The following is a 23,082-nucleotide window of genomic DNA, read 5'->3' as shown; positions in this document are numbered from 1 at the left end:
TCTACCGACGGCGAGCAATCACCGCCGAAACAACTAACTATGGGACGAACAGCATTTTAAAAAAACAGTTTCATGACAACAACATTTTATGATGTGTATTATAAGGACAATATGAACAGAAGCTATTCGTGTTTAATTCTGCTCAAATTTCCTTTTTCTTTTGTGAAAAAAAACCCCAAAGCAGACTATTTTGGGGAAATTGGCAAAGAGAAGTAATGTTCTGTAAAAGTCCTGTAATTATGATACCAGACTAGCATTATACTGAATTTGGAATTCATTTTGGGGTTCAAGTTTTGAGTTAAAAATGGAATTTAAAGAGCGCAGGTTTAGAATTGTTCATTTTTCAGTTAGGAATTAAAGGGTGTATTTTTTTTGGTAATTAATTTGTAAAATCCTGCATAGCATACAGTGTATGTGCCATTTTTCACAGGTGGAGTGCCTCAAATAGTGACCGTTGCCGCGCGATTACTGTATCTGCATTGAAGGAAGCACATTCCTTCAGCTAAGGAAGTACACCGTTTAAAAAGCCGTGAGATTTTATTGCATGTGTCTCCTGTCGTAAATCAGTGATTGATGGTGACATTATTTTGCCTTCCTGTGGCTTAAAAAAAAATACAGCACTTTTTAGACTCTGCAAATAAAAAATAAACTAATTTTACTGTTGCTTACTTAGCAGTTGTGACTGCCTTTTGTTTCATTTGTTACACCATAAGAAGGCCCAAGGAACAAACCATGATGTCTAGACTCTTATGTTCTCTTTAAATGATGTTATGTTTTTATGAAGAACAAGACTTGAATGCTATTTTCTTATGTTTAAAAAAAACAAAAAAAAGTTTCGGTGGTGTTCTCGAAGGGGCTGCAACCGATTAGTCAAGGCTCCGCTGTATCTACAGATCCTCCGCAATGGTTTCTGGCAAGCGGCACAGAGGCGCCGTGAGGTTGGCCAATTAGTCCCAATCAAACAGATGAGCCCCAAAGCAAACCTGCTCTCGGCAACTGGACACTCTTTCTATTCGAGAGTGTGTGTGTGTGTGTGTGTGTGCGCGCGCACATCGTAAACGGCCGCGCTGAAAGGACAATAAAGTGGCCGGCATCTAATCATGTTTCATGAAGCCAGATAACGGCCAACGCGCGCGTGCGCCATTTCATTAGCATAGATAACAATTTGGGAAGATTTAGATGAGGCTGGTCGCCACGGCAACCGGGATCCCGGCAAACAAAAGAGTCTCGCGAATGCTTGCCAAGGGATGCGAATGGAAAAGGAATGAAACGTGAGCGCGTTTGCCCGCCGACAACATCGCGCAAGATGAAATAAATTACAACAAAAATGGCAGATCAGTCGAAAATGTGACCTTTGGGAAAATGAGGTCACGTCTAAGCGGGGCAAAAATCATGAGCGAGGACCCGGTTAATTGCAGGCCTTTTCGTTTTGCATTCCAACACAATTTATCCCTCCATCAGCGCACATTTTGACCAGCAGCCGTTCTGTCCATTGTTGGCAAAAAGCGACTCGCTAAGTCGGCTAACGCGTAGGTCGTCGTTTTGGTGCCCCTGCTGGCCGGACATCGCAAGTGCACCGCACCAAGTGGCATATAAGATTTCACGCAAGCTTTTTATTGTTCCCAAAAAAGGAGCTCGATACGCTGGATGCTCGACCTCTTGACTGTCGCTCTGACCTCTTGATTGCTGTCCAGATGGACGTCGGCATTCTTCTAAGCCCGACGGTCCACTTTAGCAAGAATGCAGCGCCGCCGCCATCGGACCTTTGGGCACGCGGGGAATTTGGCCGTCCCGTTTCACTTTCAGCAGCTTTGGTCTCTCCAGCTCGTTCGAATGTGCGCCGTTAATTTTTTGCTATCTTTTAATTCGGTCAGTCATTGGAATTTTAGAAGGCATTTGTTCTTCTAAACTCAACTGAAGGGAGGGCTGCGCCGCTGTGGGAGAGGCCACAGTCGACTTCGATCGGGGCCGATCCAAGCGGATGCTTTTTTTTTTTGTTCTCTTTAAATGCGGCACGCTAGTCGTAGTCTTGAAAGCAAGTCCGCAGCGGCGTGACGGTAAGCCGCCATCTTGTATTCCCCAAACGTGCGAGGCGGCAGACTCTCGTCTCGGCCGTCAGTAACTCGAGCCCCCGTGTCGGGGTGCGGCCCATCTGGCCGGCGCCCCGATGACGGCGCCGCTGCCCGGGCGGGCAGGTGGGGGGGCCCCATCTGTGCTCTCTGGGAGGTAACAAACCGCCATTATTTATGAAGCGCAAATACCGAGTATCGGATACTCGGTATCGGTATTGGCGAGTACCCGAGAGTTGAGTACTCGTACCGCTTCCACCGTGCGCTCTGTTGGTTTGTTTAAGTGGCCCTGGAGCAATTGATCCCCATTTTCCCTCTGGTGAACACATTTTATCGGGAGGAGGCGTTTTTTAAAAGGGGGGGGGGGGAGAGAATGATGGTTAAGTAATAGCTGGCGACAAAGCACTTGATGTGCCTGAAAGGCAGCCCACGCCGGCCCCTTGCTTAATTCCCCCTTGACCTTGGCCTGTTGGCGGCTCCCTGATGCCGCTGTCAGTGACACCCGCACCCGTCTGTGGGGGGGGGGGCTCCATTTTCGGACGTGCAGATGGAGCAACCGTTAAGAGACGCGCTGCTTGCATATTCCCCCTGTGGGTAGGGGGGGGGCGTAGTGCAGTGGTCAGAGGTTAGGGATCAGAGTCAAACCCCCCCCCGACCCCCCAAGTGACTGCCAGGAAAGCTCCCGTGTGTCTGGGGACATCCAAGGATAAATGACACATTATGCACTTTATGCTATTAATGCGGGGGGGGGGGGGGGGGGGGTGAGGGGGGGTGTTCAGCTGGCACGTGCGACACACACGTATGCACACAGCACAGACAGATTTTTTGGGGGTGGCGGGGTGGGGGGGGGGGATTTGAAATGATACAGGACAAACATAGTAGCTGAACAATATACAAAATTTGAGTGAGTTGATTTTTGTGAAGAAAAAAAAACACAAAATGAGTTCTTGGGCTGAATGTCAGTTTCCTCTTGAGCAGTTTTGCGCCATATTTTTTTTTTAATGCAAGAAATAAAAAAGCAATAAGGCGAAATATATTGATCTCCAATATTGATCTCTGGCTATATTTTGGATTGTTGTGTGCTGGCTGCTTCTGTGAATGTGAAAGTTCCTCTTTGCAGGCTTCAATCGTTACGCTACTTGTCTTCTCTCCCCCAAATTTAATTCCGTGAAATAGCCCCCCCCACACACACACACACACACGGTGAGCAATCAATCGGCGCCTCATCAAATGTGTGCAAGCGGCGTGCACGGCGGCCATTGTGCTCGCAGTCAAGCCGAAGTCGTCGTGCTCGAGCGACTGCTTTAGCGGCTAACGCTAGCGTGTGCGCGCGCATACGCGTTTCAGTCGAATGCATATTAATGAGCGCCCTGCTGTGGAGACAATGGGGCAGAAAGGGGAGGCGCCGGGGGTTGATATGAAGTGGGGCGGGGGGGCATAGCAGGTGCGGGGTGGGGGTCACCACTTCACGTTCACTCACTGTAAATTCAACGTAAAAAAAAAAGGGATGTTGCGTTTGAGGGCGTCCGTCATCTGGACTCCAGAAGACCAGGACTCCAGAAGAGTCAGTGTGGGATGGTGGTGGGCGGGGGGGGGGGGGGGGGCTGACTGGTACCTCCTTTCCAAAGCCACGCCCCCCCCCTTCACCCCGCTAATGACGGGCACTTAACCGTGCCTGCCCCCGCCGCCCGTCCCGCACACTGGAAGCGGCTACGGCGGCAAGAGGAACAAAAGTCCAAACGAGACGACAGCGAAAGCGAAAAGAAGAAGACGAGAAGCTCCCTCCCGCCAATTCAAAGTTTTCCCATGCGGACACTTTTTCCCGCGCGATGGATTTGGCGGACCGCCGCTACTCGTCTCCGTACGACTACACCTTCAATTTCTGGAACGACTACTTGGGCTTGTCCACCCTGGTGGCCCCGAACCGGACCCGGGGCCCGGCCGGGTGTAGCGGCCCCAACTCCATAACGGAGTCGCTGAAAGCCACGCTGGGCTTGGACGACTCGCCGGACGAGCCGCGGCGGCGCTTCTCGCCGCTCCGCCGACGGCCGCTCGGAGACGACGCGGCCGCCTACGCGGGGCGCGGCTCCGCGGGGGGTCCGGAGCGCGGACGCAAGGCCGAGCCCGGGGCGTGCGCGTTTTGTCGGAATAACGGCGCCCCGTGGGAGGTGTACGGCACGCACGTTCTGAAGGCGGCGGACGGACGGGTGCTGTGCCCCATCTTGCGGGCGTACACTTGCCCGCTGTGCGGCGCCAACGGGGACAACGCGCACACCATCAAGTACTGCCCGCACTCCGCCAGGGAGCCACCCGGGGGCCGCAGGATGATGCCGCAGGCCAAGGGGAGCGCAACGCCCGGCAAGAGGCTCAAAGTCTTCTCCTGAACGTCAACGTCACGTCGGCCAGGGTTGGAAAACATTCAGCGCAAGTTTGTTTTTTAACGGGTAGGAGGTGGGGGGCGGGGGGGAGGGGTTAAAAATTCACACACATTCACTCTCATTCATAGGAGGTCAAATCATCTCATCTCTGCTATTTGGTATTTCATTTTGGACCAAAATGATGTGAAACCAGATTTGATCCGGATTACACATTTAGACTGAATGTAAACGGGACATGTTTCAGATGGGTTACAAAAGATTTAAAAAGGAACCAAAGCACCGTACACATAAATGTTGCCATTGTGATACACGTGCCGTACTCCTCGTGCGAGATGAACGTCTCGCAATGCTTTTCATTTCCAGGACGATATTTTTATTTTGGTACCAAAAGCAACACCTTGTGAACGTTATGTCGCCTCACGTATTTCTTCCACACAGCAATGTTGACTTTTTTTCCAAATCATGTGGATGGTCGTTTGGCATCATCGAATGTAAAAAAAAAAACTGCAGAATGTCGACATGACAATGCAGTTGACGGATTGTTTCCTAAAAAATGCTCCAATGGATCCTGTAAAATGTAAGTAAGTAAGTAAAGGGTCGCAGAGGAGTAACGTTCCAAAGTCTCTGTGTATCGAAAACAAATGTTTTGGATGTGCTTATATATTTTTTTTACCTAAGTGGGCAGCAGGAGGGAATTTTCACTGTACATAATTTTTTTTTTAATTGCATTTGTTGCGCGAGAAACACAATGACGTCGCAAACACTCGGATTGGCTGCAGTGATAGGGCGCCCTCTAGTGACTCAAATGAGTGACGACTGGCAGTAGATATGTAAAATAGTTTGGTTTGGGTTTGTTTATTGAACATAAAACACATACAGTAATAATTTGACAGAAAATAAGGTAAATAAAATAGTAAAAAAGTGACAAATCAGTCTTCATTCAACACAGTTATTATGTTCAAGGGAGTAAGGAAGAAGTAAAAAAACTTGGACACATTTTGACGTCGAGAAAAAAAAACCCCGGCTGCACTGATTGTTTGTTTGTTTGTTTGTTTGTTTGTTGAACATAAAACATATACAGTAATAATTTGACTGAAAATAAGGTGGATAAAAAAGGAGTCTTCTTTTTCATTTACGCCCACGTTAACATCAATGGGGAGGGGGGGGCGGTGTAAATGCAGAGGAAGCCTAATCGTCGCTGGTGTCTTCGATTTATGATTAGCCGGGAATTCATAGTCAGCTGCGGTCAAACATGACACGGAATGAAAACTAACTAACCGCGAGCGAAAATTTCAATAAAGAAATAAGAGCTGACTTATGACTCACTTTTTATTTTGTATACTGTATATGCTTTTTTATTACAGCGTATGAGCGGAGGGAGAGCTACACTTTTACCCTCAACCACTGTGGAATTGATTTCAATTGGTCTCTGCGAATGTTGCGATGAATATCGCACATATACTGTTGCGTCCCTTGACGGAACGATATTGAATATAAAAAAAAATCAGAATTAATCAGAATAAAAATGCACCCACGCTAAGTATGTGATGAAGTGATTTTCTGGTTAGTCGCGGTATTAACTTTCAACAGGTAGAGGGTGCTAACAGACAACACATTTTACTTTTTTTTTTTAAACTTTCGCTTGTAGCAAAACTAAACACAAAAGCGATTCCAAACAATGACCGACCAAATAACAAAAGTGACACTTACTTCAGCAAGAGGGTTCGAGTGTCAGTTATCCTTCTTAATTTGCCATCCATCTTTTGCCAAAATTCAAACCAGTCTTCTTCGGGGGCGATTCCTTTTCCTCTCGTAATGTACAATATGTTCCGATACACAGCGCCAACTACTGCACAGGAGAGACACGGCAGTCAAAAGGCGTCATTGTTTTTGCATGCAAAACACCTCTGCAACCACTAGATGACGATAGAATCTCCAATAAAAAGGCTTTCCGCCTTGTTATCACTTCCGGGTCAGAGGACACACACACAAGATGGTCGCCGCCTATGGACGTTGAATGTTGTTATTCTTCAGCGTCAATGTGACACTTTTGGACTTGTTCATCTTTTCGATATCGACCGCGTCGAACGACTGATCATCCCGACAAACGACCTTCCGGGCGGTGGCGACGGCGATGTTCCGAAGCGTGCGGGTCGTCCGGCTTCTGGCGCCCGGGCGGTCCGCGCTGGTGGAGGCGCAACGCGGACGAAAGTCGCGCACCGACCCGGTGGCCAAGTCCAAGCTGGGACGAATCAAAGTCCCTCCGCCGGTGGACCCGGTGGAGATGGTCGTGCTGCGGGAGAGATACTCCGACTACAAGCTCATCATGAGGGCGCTGCGGTACCCGCCTACACTTGACACTTCACACCTGTTTTATTGATTTGGACAGCATTGATGAGGCTTCTTTTCGGGGTAAATGTGGTCATGCTAATGCTAAATGCTAAGCGCACAAACGGGGCTTAATTATGTCACTTTAACGGAGTGTTTTGAAATATGAAAATGAATATATTTGCTTCAATTCATGTGTTTTGTAAATTGGATCATTTGAATTTAATAAAGAAAAAAAATAAGAAAATAAAACATTTGTTTGTGAAATGTGTTTAAAGTCTGAGGTCACTTGACCGAGATAGCTATGCGACTGCTTCCATTTTATGTGGTGGCCTTTTCAGTGTGGAGTTCAAGGAGGAGGTGCTGCGGAGGAAGTACGAGGAGGAGACTGGCTCCATGGCGGAGGAGCGAGCGCGGCAGGAGGCCGAGGAGCACCGCAACCTCATGGAGTTCAACCGCCAAGAGAACTTGCGCCTGTTGCAACTTCGGTCCGCCTTATGACACTTTTGGGAAACCTATTGTGGCTTGACATGTTCACACGCACAAATCAATAGCTTTAAAACCATTCGTTTTTCATTCATTCATTCATCTTCCGAACCGCTTCATCCTCACTAGGGTCGCGGGGGTGCTGGAGCCTATCCCAGCTGTCTTCGGGCAGCAGGCGGGGGACACCCCGAATTGATTAGCCAGCCAATCGCAAGCTGTAAAATCCAAATGATCAAATACTTCATTATTTTCAAGTGGATTGTTTTCCTTTGAATAATTTCTTCAGCTAAGGTGTTGATTAGAGTTGTGGAAATGTCAGAGATTCACTACAAAAAATCTTTGGGGGGAAAAAAAATTACCTTCTTTAATGATTGAAAAATGTAATTTCTTCTTTTGTCACAAGAATGTGAACAAATGTCTTCACAATTTGCAAACCACACAGCGACACTTTCGCGTTTGTAGCCTAGCTCACTTGATCGTTCGCACTGTGCAATAACACCTGCAGGAGCTGAGAGTAAACAGTATACCGGTACATACATTTGTATATTGCTCACAAAATGAGGTTCAAAAAAACCTCATAAATGACAACTGTTTGGCGTTTCCAATTTTCCTGAGCTTGTTTGTGTTTTTTTTTCCAGAATTGTGAGGATCCAGAAAGAAACGGAAGAGGCGGAACGTCAGAAGCTGGAAGAAGCTTTACAGCGAGAACAGCAACAGCAAGAATTTATCAAGCAGAAAGAGGAAGAAATTGTGCAGTTGCAGGTACACTTTTTCACCTCAGTCAGTATCAGTTTTTTTTTTCAGGACCGCTTTGAAATTGGTCATTCGTATTTTGTTTTTTGGGCCACAGGAGGAGGCAAAGAACTTCATCACGTTAGAGAACTTGGACCAACGCATCGAGGAAGCTCTGGACAACCCCAAGAATTATAACTTTGCCGTGGACAAGGCGGGCCGAGTTGTGAAACAGACTGTGTTGCAGTGACAATTTGGGGACAAAACGATCAAGCTCATCGTTGAACATCAGACAAGATGGACGCTTAGAGCAATTCGGGGATGACCCCGGAAAGCTCTTCTACGATCGTTTCTCGACGGCTGTCTTTTATTGTTCATGTTTTGATCGTCATTTTCAATGTCGTGCCAATAAATCCGTGTACACGCAACTGAATTGCTAGATGGATATTATTTTGAAATCTTTTTTTGCTTTGGTCGAGGTTGCCGCAATATAACTAGACATTTTTTAATTAAAACAAATTATATTTGCCTTAATTGACCATGTTTCTAAAATTTTGAAAATAACATTTGCATACATAAAAAAAACAACAAATTTACCTTTTTTTTCTTATGATAAAAAACATTTACCGTAATTGCATTATTACCATTTGAAAATATTTTACAAAACAGATTCTAAATCAAAATGAATATACTTGCCCGAGTGTACTTCCAGAGTGTGGAGTGGGGGGGCGCTGCTGAGCGAGCCACGCGACCATCCTCGACATGGCAACACGAAGCTTAATGGGATTGCGCTAACGAGTGAACAGCTAAGCACTTCTTAAGTCGATTGAAATAAACTTTGCACACAAGCCAGCAATACACGCCAGCCATGAGTGCTTTTGCGCATTGAAAACGTACCCCCACTGTCATTTGAGTGTGCTGGGGCACTACCCCACTGCTGCTCAATACGACAAAAAGAAAAGAATAAAACGTGAATTATTTGAACAGAAACACAGCCATGTGTCATCTGTTTTTATGACCAACTGATTGAAGTAAGTGTGATTGCATCAGTGTACATACAGCCATTTATTGATTTTTTTGTTGTTGTTGTTGTCCAATCCTTTGTCATAAAATCCTAAAAAATAAAATAAAACAGCGCAGCACCTCACAAGACAATCTTGGGTATCTCTCGAGCACCTTTTAACACGTAATAAATACATTCACAAAAAAGATAAAAACATATGTGTAAAAACAGCTCCAAAGACGGATTTTCAAAATGGAAACTTCCCTCACCAAAGCCTCATGACATCCAGTCGAAAAAAAAATGACGTCCGCTCCACAAAATGTCCGCCGCGCCAGCCGTCTGTGGTTTGGATTAAGAAATCTGGTTGTTCAACTGTCCTGGGTACTTGTCGAATCTTCTCTCCGCCTCCTCACTGAAGGCATCGCCTGCGGGCGATTGTTTTTTGCAGGTTTGAGCAACAGACAAAATGAAGACATTTTCACCCCCCCCCAAAAAAAGTGTGTTGCTTTTTCAGGGTGCGCCTTACCAACGTGGCAATTGTGGAACCAGATCCGATGGCCGTCATACTTGCAGTTGCACTTCATGGCATTGTTGGTGAAGTCGCTCTCGGCCACTTCCAAGTTAGGGTTGATCACCACCTTAGTGGTGTCAGGGTCGATCAATGGATTAAAGAAAAGGGGACAAAAAAAAGCTTCCTCGTCAATTTGATGAAATGATGTGTCCGTGAACAGCCGCAGACACATGAACAACCATCACGCTACTTGGGGAAAACATTTGAGATACAGTCCATTCCACCTCAAGAAAGTAAGGATCATGAAAACTCAATGGACCTCGAATATTGCCCAGAGGAACTCCACAACTCCACATTGACTCTGATTGATTGCTACATCCATCCATCCATCCATTTTCCGAACCGCTTGATCCTCACTAGGGTCGCGGGGGGTGCTGGAGCCTATCCCAGCCGTCTTCGGGCAGTAGGCGGGGGACACCCTGAATCGGTTGCCAGCCAATCACAGGGCACACAGAGACGAACAACCATCCGCGCTCACACTCACACCTAGGGACAATTTGGAGTGTTCAATCAGCCTGCCACGCATGTTTTTGGAATGTGGGAGGAAACCGGAGCACCCGGAGAAAACCCACGCAGGCCCGGGGAGAACATGCAAACTCCACACAGGGAGGCCGGAGCTGGAATCGAACCCGGTACCTCTGCACTGTGAAGCCGACGAGCTAACCACTGGACTACCGGGCCGCCCTGATTGCTACATTGATTTTTAAAACCTCTGAGCTTGTTGTATGTATTTAGGATATCCCAAACACGACCCCCCCCAGCCCCCCCCCCCAAAAATAACTCACTAGCGTTTGAGCGTCCCAAATGCCGCCCCCCCCCACCCCCCAACTACTGTCATCACACATGCGAAAGTGATGCGTAACGGTGGGTGCGCTCATACCTGCATGATGTAATTTCCGGGTTTGACGTCGGTGATGTCGATCCACTGGCAGTCAATGTCGTGGCGGTACATGTCCCAGCAGCCCACCGTGATGCCCTGGTCGCCAAAGTTGGCGCACTCATACCGCTTGGAAACGCCTGCGTGGGGCGCAAATACGAGGGTTAGATGCTCGCCAGCTACTTCTCCAAGAACACACGACCGGGACCCTTGGGGGGGGGGGGGGAGGGTCTTGGACCATTTCGCATTGAACAAAGCAAGGATGAGAACTGTTTCGTGCACATTTGCAAACTATAACCACATCTTGGTGGATTTTATTGAACGTGAAAAGTTTCTGTGCACCTTCCTCGCAGTCGGAGTCTTCCAGACAGAAACTGGCTTTGTGCCCCTCGGCCACTTTGGTTCCGTTGGCGTTCAGGAGATCGTAGTGGGTGAAAATGTCCATACTGTGGTAATGTCTGAGAAAAGATCGGGGGGTGGGATGGGGGGGGGGGGGGGGTTCTTGTGTTAGCAATGAACATCCAGACTATTTGTCTATATTGACTGTCAGTCCTGTCTATGACTCGCTAATGCTAATCATTGTTAGCATCATATCAAAAACTCAATTTAAAAACATCCATCCATCCATCCATCCATGCATCTTCTACCGCTTATCCGGGGCCGGGTCGCGGGGGCAACAGCTTTAGCAGGGAAGCCCAGACTTCCCTCTCCCTAGCTACTTCTTCCAGCTCTCCCCGGGGGATCCCGAGTCGTTCCCAGGCCAGCTGGGTGACATAGTCTCTCCAGCGTGTCCTGGGTCTTCCTCGGGGTCTCCTCCCGGTGGGACATGCCCGGAACACCTCACCAGGGAGGCGTTCAGGAGGCATCCGAATCAGATGCCCAAGCCACCTCATCTGGCTCCTCTCGATGTGGAGGAGAAGCGGCTCGACTCAGAGCCCCTCCCGGATGACCGAGCTTCTCGCCTTATCTCTAAGGGAGAGCCCGGACACCCTGCGGAGAAAACTCATTTCGGCCGCTTGTATCCGGGATCTCGTTCTTTCGGTCACGACCCATAGCTCGTGACCATAGATGAGGGTTGGAACGTAGATCGACCGGTAAATTGAGAGCTTCGCCCTTTGGCTCAGCTCCTTCCAAACGGAATATTTTAAAAAAGCTGAGGTTAACATTCAAATTAAATCGAAGATGGCAAAAATTGGGTCAGGTCAGTGCTCGGATTGTGGTGGTGCTTCCACTTACATCGGGAACACCCTGTAAGACTAGCTAGTTATAACCAACCTTTAAGCCGAAAGTACAAATTACCAAAAACACATAAATAAATAAAAACATTCGTACCAAAAGGAAAACGAGCCCATCAGGTCGCACAAAATTACACAGTGTACCAATTAAAAAAGATCCTTGCACGTTATTTTATTATTTATTTATTTTTTTACCCGTGACAGGCGTGCCACACCCACGAGTGGCGTCCAGCTTTGGGCTTGAAGTCGGCGCGGCCGATGTTGTGGATCTGGGAGGAGAAGCGCAAGAGGCGGCGGTGACCGTAGGGCCAGTTGGCCTTGGCGGCCGTCTTGGACAGGCAGTCCTCCTCCGCCGCGCAGTAGAGCATGTGCAGGGGCCGGTCCTCGATGTAGACCGACTGTTGCACCAGCGTGGCGTTCAGGACCAGGTCGGACGCCGCTGCCACCCAAGAGGGAAAAAAAAAAACTGATACCGATTTTGCATTTTGGGGCAAGTGAGGGAGTGCCCCACCAGACCCCCGCAGATGATAAAAAACAGGAACACCAAAGAAAGTTCAATTTGTGTGGTACTTTTCGAAAAAAAAAAATGGATGTAAATGAAGAGCAAACTTTGCCTTGCCACTCACTTTCTGAGCAGATGACGCCGGCGGCGAACTTGGCGGCGGCTTTCTGGCAACTGAGCGTCTTGTGTCGCTGGCACTGCGTCAGCGACATCTCGTTTCCGGTGCACTTGACGCCGCTCAAAATCATCTCGGTCACGTTGCTGCTGTCCCAGTACCACGTTTCCTTGGGGGCGGGGCAAACGCAGAGTGGCCGGCCAATCAGAGTTTAGAAGATACACACTCAGAAAGTAACGGTGAGATCGCTGTCACAAGGCCAGGGGGGGTGGGGGGGGGGCACTTTTCGTGCTCAAACGGCCACGGTAGAAGTTTGAAATGGACAGACGGAGATGGACTCAGAAAAAAAAAATGCACGGAAATACTTTTTTAAATTGATTTAAAAATGTAACTGTCAAACGTATATTCCAACATTTTTTTTCCACTGCTTTTTTTTAACCAATTGGTTAATAAAAATAGTTTCTTATTTGCAAATTATTTTTGTGTTATTTACAATAGATAATAACAATAAACTAACCAATTATTTTATAAAATTCATTTCAAATAATATGAAATAGATGCTAAAGATGGGATTTCACAATTTGTAAAAATTATTATTTACAATTTTCAACTGACCAATTAAAAATATAGTTAAGTCGATTTTTGACAAAATACTTGATTTGAACAAATTTTACATGTATAAGAAATATGACAGTTTAAAACAATTTGACAATTTTAAAACAATAAGTCAATATTTTATTCCTCTTATGTATGATAAATAAATTAGTCAATACAAATCAAATCAAACATATACAGAAATGTATTTGTTGGTCATATTGTATTATGTACAATAAATACATGAAATAATATTTTAAAGTAATGCATGTAAACTAAATCAATTTTTTTAAAAAACACACAGATTTTAGGGAACCAATTTTAAGAAAATGCAACAAATATGACCTGACTGTCGATTCTCTTCAAGGCAGGAAGCGCCCCCCCCCCCCTGCACTTGAAGTCGACTTTTCCAACTCCCAAAATAAGATTGCCGCTTTTATCTGGAAGGGCGTCGAGCAATCATCTCATTTTGGAAGGTCGCCGCGGCACTTACGGTGATGGCGTGCATGGAGTAGCCAAGGCCGAGCTGCCTGCACGCCACCATGGCCTCCCTGGTGGTCCAGCCTGCGCTGCACACCGTACCCCACCTGGAGCCCACCCGAACCTCCACCCGGCCCTCGTACGTGCTGCGGCCGCCCACTAGCCGGATCTGCGGACCACACGCCCTGCTGGGAGTCACTCGGACATCGGGGGGCACACGCGCTTCCTGTTCGTGACTCGCTAACGCAAATGCTAGTCACTGTTAGCATAGTCCAAAACTCCAAATTCAGTCGAATCATCCTTCCAGTGTCACATGACTGATGGAGAGTAACTTGATTGACTGGATGTTGGAAAAAAAAACAACTATCTTCATTTTAATAAACTTTAAAAAAAATTTTAGCTTCCCAATGTTTGTAATGGAATATTTTAATGATTAAAAAAATTAGCTAGCGTTAACGTTCAAATTAAATCTTGGATGGCACAAGTTGCAGTGGAAAATGTGTGCTGTGTTCCAAGCGGTCCAGTTAGTGGTTTTTTTTGGGGGGGGGGTTTGCGAGGGTGGGATGAGATCAGCGCTTGGATTGCGGTGGTGTTTCCACTTGGATGTGAAAACACCCTGTGGGGCCGCGTCGGGGTGTTGTAAGTTGTTAGTTATACTGCCAAACGCAAAAAGCACACATTAAAAAAAAAAAAAAATTTTACTAAAGCACTGCGGCCTACCCCCGAAGAATGCGAGCATTGAAGATTCAACTTCATTGTTTGCTAGCACGTTTGCCGTCTGACAATTCGCGCGATTGTGCCGCTAAGCTAATTCTGCCTTGCGTCAAGCAACGACATCACCGGGGAACACGGATGCCGCTCGCTAGGGAGGAGTTTCGTTTTGAAGCTGACCATGTGTTACTCCAGGCTAGCTGCGTCGGGCGTTAGCAACCTACTTGGTTAGCCTGGTTAGCGTAGCCCAGGCCTAGCTGCCTGCAAGCCACTATGGCCTCCTTGGTGGTCCAGGTCTCGCCACAGATCAGACCCCAGCCTCGCGTGCCGTTGGCGTCCACGCCCAGGACCTCCACGCGGCCCTCGTAGCGGGTGCGCCCCCCTCCGAGGCGGATCTGTTTGGCGGGGCCCAGCGAGCGTTAGCGTAAAAGGTCCAGTGGGATCAGAACCAAAACCTCTTTGGCCTTCTTTTCGGGGAAGACGGGAGAAGGATTCCACTGGAGCCTTTGTAAGCATTTCCATGGACCAGATCGGTTCGTTAATGCGCTTTTGTTACTCATGTTAGTCGACTAGCCACTAAATTGGTGAAACAATGTCTCAGCGTGACATCATGCCAAAAATATTAGTAGCAAAAAATAAATAAATAGATAAAAATACTGCCGGACCAATCACAAGGTCTGCACACGTCATGTGACTAAACTGGCTGGCCAAAAATAGAGAGGCGGAGCTCTGACCGAATTTTCCAGGCCCATGTAGGGAACGTTGCAGCGCACGGCGGCGTCCTCCGTGTGCCGGCAGTCCTCCGACGTGATGTTCTTGAACGGGCAGTTCCAGATGGAACGCTCGTAACCCGAGCACTTCACCTCATTCATGTAGATGGGTCCCACTCCTGGGAGAGGGGGGGGGGGGAAATTAAAAAAAAAAAGTTTGTGGAATGTTTACAGGCACTGGGAAAACACTTTTAACCATGAAGGTTTATTCAGGAAGAAAGTGAGCAAACAAAACATTTTTGTGGGGGGAAATGTCCCGGATTTGCTGAAAAGAGGAACTGTCCCACCAAAAGACTCTCGACATGGATTGAAGAAAAATCCTTTCCTTGATTGAATCACGGTGGAAATTCGACAGGCTTCGCAGGATGGAATCATGGCAGCTTTCAGGTATTGATTAATGGGTGATTAATGATTAATGATTAATGATTAATCAGCCGATTTAGGTGCGCGACGTTAGCGCAACAAAATTGGCAAATTTTTGACTGATTGTTTTTTTTCTAACACAATAATATATGAAATCATAGGACAAAAGTTCAACAGATTCAAACACGGCACCCTTAAAAAAAAAAATTGAATATTTGCAGATTTTTTTCTCTCCGATTTACACAATTACAATACCACAAAAAAACTGTAAAACAGTCAAATGTCCCAAGTATTAAAAATATCTTTATTTTTTATAAGCATGAAGGGACACAAAAAGTCTGTAATGGGGTCAAATGTAAATTATAAATAAAATAAATAAATTTAATAATAATAAAAAAATAAAACATAATATAAATAATACAAAAATATATATACCCCCCTCAAAAATTTAATTTTTTTATTAATCAGATAATTAATCCGTTACCGGAATTTTATTGCTGAAAATCAACAAATGAGCTTCATGGTTTGAATTTGGGAATGATCACTTTCTTCCTTCACGCCGGGTGAAAACGTTTTTTTTTTTCTGAAGGAATTCTTCCAATTTTTAGACAATTTGAAATGTTACACGAACTGAAGTTTAGGCATATTATGTTTAAAATATCCGTGAAAATAAAATAAATCTGAGATTTCCTGAAAAGCGGAATGGGAATCAAAAAGTCGCACGTTGTGGATTTGGCAACGTTCCCTTGATGGAATGATGATGGCTTGCGCTTTCCGTGAAGGACTTCCTTCGTCTTATTGACATGCGAATCCTCATCTCTCAACATGCACATAATAGTCACAAGGAACTTGTCTGTGTCCGCATTCCCCCCCACACAAAAAAAAAAAAAAAAAAAGAAAAATTCCAGAGAGAAATGAGGTCTGTGAGTTCAAAGATGTCGTCTCGGGGGGGTCAAGCAAAGTCTGCAAAAGTGTGTGTGTGTGTGTGTGTGTGTGTGCGCCCCACCTTGGCCCATGCGCGCCCCCGTCATGGCCTCCTTGGCGCTGCCGAAGCCGAGCTCCCTGCACACCACGCTGGCCGACTGCAGGTTCCAGCGGTCGTCGCATACGCTGCCCCACTCGCCGCTCTTCAGCACCTCCACGCGGCCCTCGCCGAGGCGGGCCCCGCCCTTCAGCCTCACTGTGCTCTGGCCAATCAAAAATAATAATAAATCAATAAAATGGCGCATCACGAATCAACGTTAACCGGAACGCAAAACCCCGGAGTCCCACACAATGTCTACAGACAAGCGGGGGGGGGGGGGGGGCCTTACCGAAGTTTTGGCTCTCTTCTTGAGTCCGCCGTTCTGCTGCTGCGCGAAGAGCGGCCCCGGCATGCAGCTGACGACGACGGGGGAGCCGCCGCGGCACGAGGCGGTGCCGTTGGGCCCGTTGAACTCCATGGGGCAGGCGGCCAGGTGCACCTCCGTGCCCGCGCACGCCACCGAGTGCACGCGGTACACGTTCTTCTGACGCTCCAAAAACAACCTGCGGGGGCGCCAGAGAGAGAGATTGGCAACTTGAGTTGGTTTTACTTTACTTTATTTTTTTTGTTTGTTTTCATCAAGATGGTTGTTAGCAAAGACTTCTTTTTTTTAAACAGCATAGTCCAGTTTTTACCACAAACATGAGTCAGCGTTTACAATGACTCAGTTCTTCCTATGAGTCTTCTTTTTTTTTTTTTTTTTTACTCAATTCTCTTTTCTTTTCTTCATTTTTCCTTTCCCACCCTCTGAGACAATTTCGGTCAATGTTTAGTGGCTCAAATTTGACCATCTGTCTAATTTAAGAGGGGTGAATTCTTCAGCGTGACACGGTTAGCGCTCACGTTACCTTGAGTTGGCGCTGCTCTGTTTAGACTTAGCGTTAGCGTTAGCTTTAGCTGTCTGCCTGCAAGGTAAACGCCACAATTTTAGCCCACGGCGATTAAAAAGGTTAGGATTGACATTTCAAAACAAACGTGTCGCTTTAAACATTGCGGCGAACATTATCTGACACCACGTAATACTATATATTTTTTTTCCATATTGTAGACCGTTTCCTAGCCATAGTTGAAAGTAACACGTTCGTCATGACGGTAAACAGCACGGGAGAAAAGTGCCAAATGCCATTTATTCAAACAAAAACATCATTTTTTTTGCCCCAACGTATTTTTACCATGGGTCAATGAGTCAAGAAAAATAATAATAATTGTTTTTTAATGAATTTTTTTTTTTAAATGGACCTATGAAAATTTTGAATTATATGAATTTTTTTTTCTTACACTGTGGGTAATTTTTGTCCTCTTTTTTCATGGCATTTGAGTACTTTGATTTGATGACAATCATCTACCAGGAGAACATTGGAGGGGGGCTTCAACAAGACCACGAGACCAATGACACTAGAGCATTGCTTCGGACCCTTTTTCGAGGTAGCGAACCCAACCAGTTCATATGCACGTTCACAAAAAAAAAAATACAAAAAAAAGTACATATATATATATATATAAATAAAATAAAAAATACATTTTTTTTGTTACAAATTCAAGGCATTAAAAAAACGTAAATAAAATGACATGACATAAGTATAGATTTTTTTTTTTTTTAATTGAATGACGTAACCATCACGAGCCGACTAAATTTTCCTCGTCGGCACTGATTGGACAAGCAATGTCACGTGATCATCTGCAGCCAGCGACGGCCAAGCGGGCGTGTCGTAACTAATTGACATCTTGACTCGGGTGCGTCTTAACCATCATGGCGGAGGCTCCGTCGAACCTCCTGGGAACGATTTAGCGCGTTAAGAACCACTGCACGAGAGAGTGAAACTGGAATTCTTCACGGCATGTTTTTTTTAACCACGATTGTCCATTAAGTGCAACAAACGTGTGAAGTTTGGATCCCGAGTGGCCGACGGCGACGCCGCCATGTTGTTTTTTGTTGAAGAACCCATCACAAGGCATTTCCTGCGTGCAAAGCTATTTCGAGGAGCGCTAGTCCGAGAGAGCCAAACAGTCCCGTTGGAACAGGTTGACTTCTTCTCTCCGGCATCGAAGAAGTCAACAGAAACCGTCAACGGAAGCTGTCATGGGGTTAATGGCAGACGAATCTGGCGGAAAGCGTTAATGGCTACTCTACGAGGGAAGAAAAACAACACGGACAACGCAGCGGGCGTGTTTTTCCTCCCCCACCGGCGACAGAATACCTGGCCCCTGCCGAGGCTTTAACCTTTGACCTGGAGAGCCTCTCGGCGGCGCGCTTTCTCAAACGTCTGCAACCACCAACGTAGCCACACGCGGTCGGTCACATTTATCGCACCCGCGGAACAGGGGGTGGGTGGGGGGGGGGTCACCGTCGGGGAAGAGAGAGACGCTGACCTTCAGTCGAGTCACGCGCAAGTATGCGCGTATTCCAAGTATTTCACATTCGGCGGCCAACTTTTTTTGTCTTCGTCAATGATCTGCACTATGCATCGATCTTAACGTCTCCGTGACACGGTTGTCACGATAAACATCCGAAAGGCAATCAAAAGTGGAAGAAGTGAAAAGGACATGTTGCAACAAAAAAAATAAAAATAAGTCAGCAAATTTCGAAGAGGGAAAAAAAATGAAGCTAAAGGGGATTGGTTATGCTTAAAAAAAAAAAAATTAATCAAATTTTTAAGTCTTTAATTAAGTCAAATTAATCGTAACATTGTAATAAGAAAATGCTAAAAGTAATAGCAACAGTAAAGTACAAGAGGAAATATGTCATGTTAGTAAAGGTTCAATGTAAAAGCAGTTAAAAAAAAAAAGAAAAAAAAAGGTAAAATGTAACGGTAACGAAAAATGTTGGAGGAAAACGGAAGATAAAATTGAATTCGTTTCTTGAAAATTGTCTTTTTTTTGTAATGGAAGCTTCAAAAGGCTTGATTTCGCCACCAATGAGGTCAGCAGAAGCGCCTCGCGACCAAACTTTCTTTTAACAGGATGTACAGTAGCACTCGGCACAGGATGTGGTTGGCTCCCGCCAGGGCTTCACACACACCTGACAGACGGCACACACACTCACACACACACACACAAAAATAAGCACTTTGGAGTTGATTTAGAGGGTGTCAAAGTGAGGACCGGCCAAAATGTCCTCACTCTGTTGGTTAAAAACTCGTGCCGGTCCTCACAATGTCGTAAGTACAAGAACACACACACACACACACACACGCACACTCCCATGCACACCTTTTTAAATGAAAGCCTTTTTTCCCCTCTCTCCTGGCCACCTGGAATTGGAAAGACAAATATCCTCACAGGAGAACAAATTTGCAAGTCTGCTGCAACTCGCATGACGGAACTTGAGGAAATAGTTGAAGCGCCATATTTTTATTTTTTTTTTTTGTGCTCCAATTACAGCGCCGCATCAATAAAAGCAACTAAAAATATACACCGCTGCACAAAACAACTCCCGCTGACCTCATTGAACCGGCGTACCAGACATTGTGGTCGGAACCGAGCGTCGCTACGGTAACGGGCGCCACCGACCTGTAGAAGTTCTTGTTGAACTTTTTCTCTTGAGGGAATCCCAGCATGCCGCAGACCACGCGCGTGTTCTTGGCCGTCCAGCCGGCGTCGCACACCTGCGCCCAGCCGTCCTTGTACTTGACCTCCAGGACGCCCTCCGTGACGGGCAGACGCTTCTTGGCCGCCGCCACCACCGCGCGCAGACGCACCTCCTCCAACTTGTTCTCCTCCACGTGAGCCTGCTCAAAGACATTTTTTTTTTAATTACCGGTAATAAATCACGGTCAACGGACTGGTTGCGTCGCGGCGTGCGCTCGACCGTAAATTAGACCAAAGACCGCATCCGAGCGGACCCAACCTCGATGACGTTGGTGTCAACGAATCCTGGAATCCTCTCGTCTTTGCACACCACGCCGGCGTCCTCGTCGTGAGTGCAGTCGCTGTTGCCCCAGCCGCGAGATTTGCACGCGGCGACGCTCCGCTCGCCGCCGCCGCACTGCACGTTGTCCAGCCAGATTTTGCCTTGAACACAAGTAAGCCACTTGTCGCTCGCTAGCCACATTTCCGAGGGGCTCCAAAGTAACCGTCGCAAAATACACTTTTGGGCTCCCCATGAAGAAAAAAAAAAAAAAAAATCCATCGTCACTTAATAGTTCAACAGACACTCGCTGCGAGGGAGATTCAGGATAACTGGCCCGAAAATGTTTTTGGGCCGAGGGAAAATAAAATTGTAAATATTCTGTAGGTGAGCGAGAAACTTTCTAAATAAAGATTTTGAGCAATTTGTTTCTCCCATTTTCTGTGCAAATCAAAATAAACCATGACTTGTTGCCAGGCAGACATCAGGCTTATTTACGTCTGCCCCAAAACTGTGACAAAACTTGCGATTCGATTTTAGCTAGCACAACTCCAGAGGTAATTTTATTTTGTTTTTAATTTGCTTGCTGTCAGGTTGACTTCATGGGGCTCCAGCATAACTGCCCCCCAATTTTATTTTTTTTTCAGGAAAAGTAAAATGCTACAAACTTTTAGGGTAAGTGCATTTAAAGTTTAGCTAGCCAGCACAACTGCGCCGATTATTTTCTTGGACACTTCGCAGATACATCACTTGTTGCTAGGCAGACTTCGTGAGACTCGATCGCAACTGCGCAAAATATTTGAGCCTTTTGTGTGAGAATAAAATATTTCTGAATTGAAATCATTTTTCCAAAAAGGCTCGGCGGTATTGCTGCGATTTTCGATTTGAGTCACTAGTTGCTAGGCAGACTTTTGCCGTAGATCGAGCCACAAGAGTGGCAGAGGGGGGGCCCCGTCCTACCTTGCCCCTTCCCGTATTTGGCACTGTGCGTCCATCCGGTGGCCTCGACGAATCCCAGCTGTCGACACAGCACGTTGGCGTTGGAGATGGAGAAGTCGTCGTCGCAGATGGTGCCCCACTCGCCCTTGTAGAAGAGCTCCACGCGGCCCTCGTTGTGCTTGCGCGGGAATCCCGCCAGTCGGATCTTTAGCCTCTCCGTCTGGTCCTGCAAGGGCGACGGGGACGGAGACGGGCGAAGGGTGGCGGGCGGCGTCGGCGTCTGGGCGAGGCAGCGGGGCCAGCACACGGCCAGGAAGAAGAGGAGGCACAAGTGCCGCCTGCCAAACATCATCATGCCTGCGCACACAAGAGACAAAGTCGACTCCATTCAACTCTTAAACGGTGCAAACAAAACTCGGTGCTCCCTCCACTTTCGCGTGCGGCAAATTTTTCGGCAAGTCGCGAGCCGTCTCTCGGGTGAATGGCCGCAGTGGAAGTTGTCCGTAAAACAAAGACTTACACATGACGTACGCGACTTCACCAAAATATTATTCAACGAAAGCCTGCTAGCTTAACGCTAACAGATAGCGAGAAACGCCATCGAGGGGCGAACGAAAGTAGCACAATATCGCAGCAACTAAAAACTTAAAATCATTCAATTCCGTGTTTTCGTCTATGAGAATGTGGAGATTCTCTGTCATTCTTTTCACCATAACCGGTTTTTGTGTTAATCCGCACGGTTTACAGCAAGACCGACCCCTGGTGGCCAAGGTGGGCACACAAGGAGCAACACCACAATGTCCATTCAATTGAAGCATGAAGTCGCGTCGCAAAAAACTGTTTCATTCTTGATATTCTATCCAACGACGTAATTACTTTCAGTTTTGAATAACTTACAATCATGTGGAGCGCAAATTTTCTTGTTGAAAACAAGTACAGCTATTAAAAAAAATAATTGTCTTTTGTAGCACAAATCCTGGAACAGGAAATGGAACGTACGTCGCCATAGACCTCTTGTACGCTACATAAATGTGCTATTGACAACTTTGTGTGTGTGTGTAAGGTGGGAGAGGGGCACGGGGATGGGGGCCGGGGGGCGCACAAATCCAGTAGTGTGTTGTGTTTGTATAGAGACCACTAGACGGGAGGCTCTTGCTCCAAAACATGACTGAGACCTTTCCCGCATCAGGGGCCATTTTAGGGTGGGGTGGGGGGGGGGGGTTGTTCTCCATAATTCTAAATCTCCATACATTTTTATGTAACATAAAGCCCAAAAATTGTGAAAAAGGCCCTTTCTGACCCGAATGACAATTCGCTGATCTGTTAAACTGTCACAATACAGCGCCATCTACTGCAGAGGAGGACTTACTCGATGTCATATTATCATTATAATTTCTTTTTTGCTTAATTATCAGTGTTTCTATCAACACCTTGCATGAGTAGCTGATACCTTAAAATAAGGCTGATATTGGCCCAATACTGGTACCCGATATCGATGATTTTTTTTTTCGACAACTACAACAAACGAATACATTTGGATTTTGCTGGGTTAAAAAGACTTCATATTCCATTTATAAACTCGCTTGAAAAAAAAAAAAAAAGAAAGGCTTTTCACAAAGCCTTTTTTTCCACCCCGGCCGCAATCACACCTCATGTGCTAAACTAAGCGATTGGTGCGGCGTGTTTGCTCGCTTCCCCGCATTGGTGCCAGAGGTTGCTGACCTCACCGACTGCACGGCAGCTGCACGTCTTCTGCTGCTCCAACCAGCAACCAGCCTGACTCAACATCGCAGTGGGAACATTTTGCACGTGTGTGTGCGGACTGTCTGGGTTCGGAATGAGGGAGGGAATACTTTCCAGAAGCCACAAAGAAACCTCCCCTAGCAGAAGGTATTCATTGGTTTGCCGGGTGGCTGAAGTAGCACTGCATCATGGGAGGTTCATTAATCAAAGACCCCATCAATTGACTTCAGATTCGTTTCAAAATAGATGATACGGAATTGCAAAAAAAAGAACATACAAAAGCTGGGAACGATGTGGGACTTAACTGCGTGGAAC

The 23,082-nt window shown here is 46.5% G+C and overlaps 3 protein-coding genes across 11 annotated transcripts; 2 read left to right on the top strand and 1 right to left on the bottom strand.

Annotated features, from left to right (window-relative positions):
- Positions 1-3,680: 3,680 nt before the first annotated feature.
- LOC127615316 (nanos homolog 1-like) lies at positions 3,681-4,502 on the top strand. Its single transcript, XM_052087016.1, has one exon. The coding sequence runs from the start codon at positions 3,899-3,901 to the stop codon at positions 4,451-4,453; it is 555 nt and encodes a 184-aa protein (XP_051942976.1). The 5' UTR covers positions 3,681-3,898; the 3' UTR covers positions 4,454-4,502.
- A 1,908-nt stretch (positions 4,503-6,410) lies between these two features.
- mrps26 (mitochondrial ribosomal protein S26) lies at positions 6,411-8,426 on the top strand. Its single transcript, XM_052085453.1, has 4 exons — positions 6,411-6,787; positions 7,117-7,263; positions 7,900-8,023; positions 8,112-8,426. Exons 1-4 carry the CDS (start codon positions 6,582-6,584, stop codon positions 8,241-8,243), a joined length of 609 nt encoding a protein of 202 aa, XP_051941413.1. The 5' UTR covers positions 6,411-6,581; the 3' UTR covers positions 8,244-8,426.
- A 605-nt stretch (positions 8,427-9,031) lies between these two features.
- loxl3b (lysyl oxidase-like 3b) lies at positions 9,032-21,438 on the bottom strand. Of its 9 annotated transcripts, XM_052085327.1 has the most exons (16): positions 21,046-21,431; positions 20,086-20,249; positions 19,749-19,966; positions 18,437-18,502; positions 17,087-17,143; positions 16,528-16,741; positions 16,221-16,401; positions 14,816-14,970; positions 14,306-14,476; positions 13,384-13,539; positions 12,306-12,465; positions 11,875-12,118; positions 10,787-10,902; positions 10,448-10,584; positions 9,523-9,634; positions 9,032-9,421 (listed from the first exon to the last, which is right to left on the bottom strand). In XM_052085327.1, exons 1-16 carry the CDS (start codon positions 21,410-21,412, stop codon positions 9,348-9,350), a joined length of 2,592 nt encoding a protein of 863 aa, XP_051941287.1. In that variant the 5' UTR covers positions 21,413-21,431; the 3' UTR covers positions 9,032-9,347. The 9 variants fall into 9 exon arrangements, 8 of the variants coding, with proteins under 8 accessions (XP_051941287.1, XP_051941291.1, XP_051941288.1 ...); XM_052085331.1 differs by lacking the exon at positions 14,306-14,476 and having other exon boundaries at positions 21,046-21,430; XM_052085328.1 differs by lacking the exon at positions 17,087-17,143 and having other exon boundaries at positions 21,046-21,430.
- Positions 21,439-23,082: the final 1,644 nt, after the last annotated feature.

This window comes from Hippocampus zosterae, chromosome 14, assembly GCF_025434085.1.
Source record: "Hippocampus zosterae strain Florida chromosome 14, ASM2543408v3, whole genome shotgun sequence".
In the NCBI taxonomy this organism is placed as follows: Eukaryota; Metazoa; Chordata; class Actinopteri; order Syngnathiformes; family Syngnathidae; genus Hippocampus; species Hippocampus zosterae.
The sequence above is the reverse complement of the archived record's forward strand: the minus strand, read 5'-3'. Positions and strand labels throughout refer to the sequence as shown.